This window comes from Vitis vinifera, chromosome 19, assembly GCF_030704535.1.
Source record: "Vitis vinifera cultivar Pinot Noir 40024 chromosome 19, ASM3070453v1".
Lineage (NCBI taxonomy): Eukaryota > Viridiplantae > Streptophyta > Magnoliopsida > Vitales > Vitaceae > Vitis > Vitis vinifera.
In genome coordinates, this window is record NC_081823.1 from 14,460,806 (window position 1) to 14,467,888 (window position 7,083).

Here is a 7,083-nt window from a genome sequence, read left to right on the forward strand (position 1 = left end):
CTCCCTAAAGACTCTGAAGTGACTTCGATGTTACGGGTTCAAGAGAGATTGTCAACAAAATAAACTATCAAATTTACATATGTTTAATGATGTATGCATAAAAAAGTTAACATACTTCTTCCCTTCTATTTGTCTTGTATCCACCTACATGTTATTCAAATTCAAACTATAAAATCAGTAGCTGATCCAAAACAACCAACACATTTGTTTTTGCTTGAATGAAACGCCCATTCAGTAGTGTGTTAGTAGAACAAACCATAAGTCCTTGATTTCTAACCGTAAGTCGAATTTGAATTTAAATTTGAATTTCAATTATCACAAGTACTAATCTAATCATGTTATTATTTTTAATTTTTTTTGCAACCCCCGTTTGATTCCCAAGAAAATCCATGCCCCATTTGATTTCCTAGAAAATTCATCCTCGTTTGACTTTCGAGATAATCCATGCAAAACCCCCAACGAAAAAAAAATGCTTTTTTTTTTTTTTTGCTCCCTATGCTTTCCGGGTCTGTTCTAGGGGTCTCTTTGCTTTTGTGCCATTGGATTTAAATTTCACGAACCCTAAATCCACAATTTTTGAGCCAGGCTGAAAAATACAACCTTTCCTCACAAATCATGATCAGATTACCAAATAGCATCTTATGTTTTTTTATAAATAAAAAAATTGGACAGATTTTGTATCTTGTGTGCGGCCTGGACTGGTAGGAAATATTAGGAAATTTATTTTTTTTCAACTTTCCCACACTTTCTTGGAAATTAAACAGAATCACAACAAGACGAAACATAAAAAAAAAAAAATTAAAACTTTCTCCATAATTTTTAGTCTACTTGGTTTCATTGTAAAAAAAAAACGAAAACTTTATTTTTTTTTTCCAACTTTCCCACACTTTCTCGATGACCAAACACAACCACACCACCAAATATAACCACAAAACTTACAGAAAACACCGAGGGAAATGGTTTCTCAGATATGCACTTCACTTCCTTCCTATTGGTGTTGAGGCAAGGATCTCCACCCCATGATCAGCGTGTGGAATAATGGGTTTTCGGGCAGAAGACAAAATGAGTTTTGATGCAAAGAAGAAAAACGGGCTGGAGGGGAAATGGGTTTCCACTTCTCATCCTACGTGTTCAAAAGTGCCGTAGATTTGAAATTATTTTCCCTGATAGTAGTACATTTATCAAGAATCCGCAATTCTTCCTCTATTTTTCTCATATTTTGCGCTCCCATTATTACGTGGCATATAGTTTTAGTAATTGAGTTTCAAAATATTTATGACCCATTCAATAAACAATAATAAATTTTTTATTGTATAAAATCAATATACCACATAAGCAATAAGTTTTATTTCATAAAAATTCTAAATAAGTATATAAATTATCAAAAAATTATAATTTTCTTAAAATCTTAAAATATTTTCCATTTATCCAATTATTTTTTACAATATTCTAAAAAGATTATTTGAGACCGTCAAAGAATAATTTTCAAATATACCCTTAACATTATTAACATATATATCAAACCAAAAATGGTTATTCCTATCATTATTACAATTCCGTGTGATCTTTTAAGAATTTGTGCAATTGGCACTCCCAATGATGTATACACCAACTTACTCTCTATGAATTAGAATATTATCTAAAATTGTCGACTAAATTAATCATATGACCCTATAAATGTTTTAAGATACCTAAAAAATATAGAATGACAAAAAAATAATGTGTTTTTTTTTTGTAAACCAACTTAATAATTTAAAGTGATTTAATAACTTAATAATACCACTTAATATAAAAAAATAATTTTAAATAATAAGTAAAAAGAATTAATTTATTTTTAAGTTCATATTTTCATTTTATCTTTTTATTCTCATTTGTTCTAATTGTTTCTATAATATCTTTTGCTACTTTATGGCCTTTATTGTTACTTGACATTTTTTAAATTAGTTATAATTTATGAGGATAAATATGTCAATTTGGTGATTTATAATAAATTTTATCGAATAACCTTAATACTTAAAATAAAAATCAAGTAATAAGATTGAAGTCCACAACTTAAGTATAATTTGATTTAAAATTAACTTAAATTCTTAAGCTAAGTAATAAGTATTAAGTTTTATCAAATATCCTTATGTTTTCTCCTTATTCTTTTAATTTGGTAAGTCAAATTATTAACTTAATAATTTACTTAAAATTATTATGTGATCTTATTAGAATTAATTTAAAAGAATCTAAGGTGGTGTTTGTTTTTTTGGCTTTTTGTTGAAAGCAATTTGTTTTCAGAATTTAGGTTATTTGTTTTTCTACTTTTTTATTATTTATTATAAACTTTTTACTAAATAGAAAAAGTCAAAATATGTAACTTTTTCTAAATAGAAAAAAATAACATATTGATTTTTCTTTACTTTTTAATAATTAATAGAAATAAAATACTACAAAAACAAACAATCTAATATTTAACACTATTAAGTATTAAGGTTCTATTTAGAATTAAGTAAAAAAACAAACACCACTTAACATTTTTTTTAAGCCCCATAAGAGTTTTTTATTTGGTCAACTGATTTTATTCAAAAAGTTTATAAATTAAAAAAGACATTAACATATATATATATATAAGTTTGAAAAATATTAAGTTATTTGACAAAGTAACCTAATATTAGAACTTAAAGTTAAAAACAACTTTAGACAAATTATATAATAATTTCACTTGACTTAATAATTAAGCATAATTTAACTTTTTATTTTTATTCATTAAGCACTAAATATATTAAGTGATGCCAAATAACCTCACATGTGAGAAAAAATGCATAAGAATTCACTCCTCTCAATTATTTGATAAAGCAACTCAATATTGCAACTTTAACTTAAAATTAAAAAGGACTGCATGAATTAATTTAAACCTTTTATTTTAAGGCTTGAAACGTTAAACATTAAGTTTGACCAAGCACTAATGTTTAGCCAAGCACACTCCCTAGGGAGAAAAAGACCAAGCGAACAAAAGAACAAGCGTACGGCCATGAAAAGCTAGGACTAAGCTATGGGTGTGCTGTCTTGTGGAACTCCATAACCCAACTGTTGTAAACACTGCAGATGACCTTGCAGCCAGAAAATCCTGATTTTATGGCCAAGGTCTCATACTCCTTCTGGGTCCTTTCTTTTCCTCCAGGGCTTTGAGCCAGCATGAGTAGATCTTGCTCGAAAGGAATGTTGACCGAGACTGTATTCTCTGGAGCCACATGAAGAATGGATTCCACGATGATCACCTTCCCGTTATCAGGGAGAGCTTCAAAGCAATTGGTGAGAAGCTTCAGACAGTGCTCATCACTCCAGCCATGAAGAATCCACTGCATGCATGTCCCATAGATAAATAATGGCAAATCTAGAAAGTAAAAACTAAAAACTATTTGAATCTTGACTTCTAAGTTATGTCCAGATGGCTTACCTTCATAAAAATGGCGTCCCCTTTGGGAACACTCTCAAACATATCTCCCCCAACATGCTCCACACCTAAAACACGACTCAAATACCAGTGAATTACAATTTTATCTCCCTAAGTTTCTTTGCTTATAAGAAATAGTCAAGAAGATAATCATTCAGTACCAGGATAAGAGGGGGCGTCTGCTAAAACATGAGACAGATCATAATTGATGCCCTTAATCTGAGGATATTCGGAAGTGATGATTCTAAGAGTGACCCCAATACCACCTCCCACATCAACCAACACTTGGAGGCCTTCAAACCCTTTGTAAATCTGGAGTATCCTTTTCATTATCAACGTAGAATGATTTGACATTGCCTCGTTGAACACCCTGTTGAATCTTTGATCTGTTCCTAGGTATTCAAAATCTGTCATTCCGTACGCCCGATTGAAGGGAATTCCTCCTTCCAGTATAGCATCATTCAAGTGGTACCTTAGAACAACCCAATCCATCAAGGTATAAATAAAGCCATAGAGTGAATTCATCATTTTAGCCTAAATCTTTCGATCCCCCTTGTGTTTGTTTCCCGAGACAATCAAAACCCCATTTTCCCCTTAAAATCTCACTACTATTCCCAATAAATAAATAAAAGAAAAAAGAAAAAAAAGAAAAAAAAGAAAACCCCATTTGTCTATAGAAAAGAAACTCCAGAGAAAAAGAAAAAAGTTCATTGTATAGTACCAGCTCTCCATGAAGACCTTGTCGTGGTGCAACAGTAACAGAGGACCAATCGACCCACCGTCTGGATTCCGGGTGAGGAACTTGCAAATGGGTCCAACGCCGTACAATCTCTCCACTTCACCATTGTCAAGGGTCCGCAGAGAGCACCTGAGAATAGAGTAGCTGGCGAGAAGCCGCAGAACCCGGTCCAGCAGGACCGGCGCATCGGGGTTCCGGGCGGGAAGTTGAGCCGCTATCTCGGAGGGCGAGAGTAATGCACCGTCGCCGGCTCCGGCCATAATTTCGATGAGGTTAAGCTCCAGGGCCGATTTCAAAGCCATCGGAAGAATGATGCTGTTGGCCAAGCGAACGGCCAACTTGCCCAGTTCTTCTTCATCTTCTCCCTCAAATTGCAGTTTCGACATGGGGTATGAGTCCCTCCGATTGGAACTCATCTCGACAAATTGATGATGGTGAATGAGTTTCTGAAAATGCTGAGATCGATCTTTTGGAGTTCAAGAGATTCGCGTTGACTATTATATTTGAAAAGAACTTGACGTGAATTTACAATAAGGTTCCTGTACATTTGGCAAGTTATGAAAAAACAATTGACCTCACTCCGCGTATTCATTCGGGGGACAAGTAGATTTTCAAATTATGAATAAAATATTACATTTTTATGATAGAAAACAAATATTTTTAAATTTTAGATATTAATTTTAAAATAAATTTATATTTAAAACAAAATTGTATATTTTTATTTTAAATTTTATTTAAAAAATAATTTAATATGTAGTGTGATAAAATAACCTATGAGAGAGAGGATTTTTAATTATGCTAGACTTTATTGGGTGATAAATTGTAATGTTATCAATAGGATGCGTTGGAAGAATCAATGGTAGTGGGACTAAAAATTGGACTCTTTTGTCTTAAAGGAAGTGACGGGACGAATTCTTGATAAATGTACTACTATTAGGGAAAATAATTTTTAAAATGTTGTAGATTGGAAAATAATTCCAATTCTACGACACTTTTTAACACGTAGGATGAGAAGTGGAAACCCATTTCCTCCCTTTCCATTTCCCCTTCAGCCTGTTTTTCGTCTCTGCATCAAAACTCATTTCGTCCTCTGCCCGAAAACCCATTATCCCGCATGCTAATCATAGGGTGGAGATCTTTGTCTCAACACCAATAGGAAGGAAGTGAAGTGCATATCTGAGAGACCATTGCCCCCGGTGTTTTCTATAAGTTTTGTGGTTATATTTGATGGTGTGGTTATGTTTGGTCACCGAAAAAGTGTGGGAAAGTTGAGAAAAAAATAAAGTTTTCATTTTTTTCACAATGAAACCGAGTAGACTAAAAATCATAGAGAAAGTTTTCATTTTTTTTTGTGTGGTTCGGCTTGTTGTGATTCTGTTTGGTTGCCAAGAAAGTGTGGGAAAGTTGAAAAAAAAAATAAAGTTTTCATTTTTTTTTACAATGAAACCAAGTAGACTAAAAATTATGGAGAAAGTTTTCATTTTTTTTTTGTGGTTCGGCTTGTTGTGATTCTGTTTGGTTGCCAAGAAAGTGTGGAAAGTTGAAAAAAAATAAAGTTCTCATTTTTTTTTTTTTTACAATGAAACCGAGTAGACTAAAAATTATGGAGAAAGTTTTTATTTTTTTTGTGGTTCGGCTTGTTATGATTCTATTTGGTTGCCAAGAAAGTGTGGAAAAGTTGAAAATTTTGTTTTCATTTTTTTATCTATCGGCTCCGACACAATATTTGTCACTGATTATCAATTGAAGGAAATTTTGGTAATTTTCGGGAAATTTCCCAATATTTCTTACCAGTCCAATCCGCGCACAGGATACAAAATTTGTCCAATTTTTTTTTTTATAAAAAAACATAAGATGCTATTTGGTAATCTGATCATGATTTGCAAGGAAATGTTGTGTTTCAACCTGGCTAAAAAATTGTGGATTTAGGGTTCGTGAAATTTAAATCCAATGGCACAAAAGCAAAGAGACCCCTATAACAGATCTAGAAAGCACATGAAACAAAAAAATAAATAAAAAAAAGTAATTTTTTTGGTTTTCCTTGGGGGTTTTGCATGGACTTTCTCGGAAATCAAACGATGATGAATTTTCCCGGAAATCGAATGGGGGATGGATTTTCTTGGGAATCAAATGGGGGTTGCAAAAAAAAATAAAAAATAATATTCAAATCAAGTTATCATATATAAAAATGGATATACTATCTTTTTATTTGTTGAAATTAAATAGTTTATCTTGTATATTGATTAATTAAAATAAATTTAATTTGATTTAGTCTTATATATCTTTTATTTGATTCTTTTTAGGTACATGAATGGATAGTTTGCTTACAATTGTATATTACAAGAATGGTGAAATAATTGATGACCCAAATGGGGTGTGTTACAATTGTCCTCCTAAAAAAAGGTGTTTTAGTGAACAATTTGATAAAATATGATGAGTTAAGGATAAGTTGTGTCATGTTATGTCGATCGATTGCGCTCATACCATGTTATCCATGATATTTCGGTATCCAATTCTTATGACGATTGGAAATGGGAACATTAACTATATACAATTACCAATTACCACCATTGAATACTATTGAAATGTATTTGTAGACACGTCCAAGGGATTATTTATCTGGGTTAAGTTCATCATTTGATCAAGAAATTATGGGTCATGATGTGGAAATACATGGGAAAGCTTTTAATTGCTACTTCAACTGATACAGTAAAGTGGACGTACCATTATGGGAAATGACACATCTCATCTAAAGAAGAGAGTCCTTTTGATATAATCTAGGCATTAAAGTTTATCATCGAGATCAACTCAAATGAATCGCTACATGATTTGCACGCTCCCTTAATTTTCATTTCCTTATTTTTTTTTTCCTTCATATTAATTCCACTACCAAATCTGATAAAATCAA

General features: G+C 31.9%; 1 protein-coding gene across 1 annotated transcript; it reads right to left on the bottom strand.

Annotated features, from left to right (window-relative positions):
* Positions 1 to 2,818: 2,818 nt before the first annotated feature.
* LOC100265976 (caffeic acid 3-O-methyltransferase) lies at positions 2,819 to 4,629 on the bottom strand. Its single transcript, XM_002268272.3, has 4 exons — positions 4,158 to 4,629; positions 3,598 to 3,908; positions 3,440 to 3,504; positions 2,819 to 3,341 (listed from the first exon to the last, which is right to left on the bottom strand). The coding sequence occupies exons 1-4, from the start codon at positions 4,589 to 4,591 to the stop codon at positions 3,033 to 3,035; spliced, it is 1,119 nt and encodes a 372-aa protein (XP_002268308.1). The 5' UTR covers positions 4,592 to 4,629; the 3' UTR covers positions 2,819 to 3,032.
* Between the last annotated feature and the right edge of the window lie 2,454 nt (positions 4,630 to 7,083).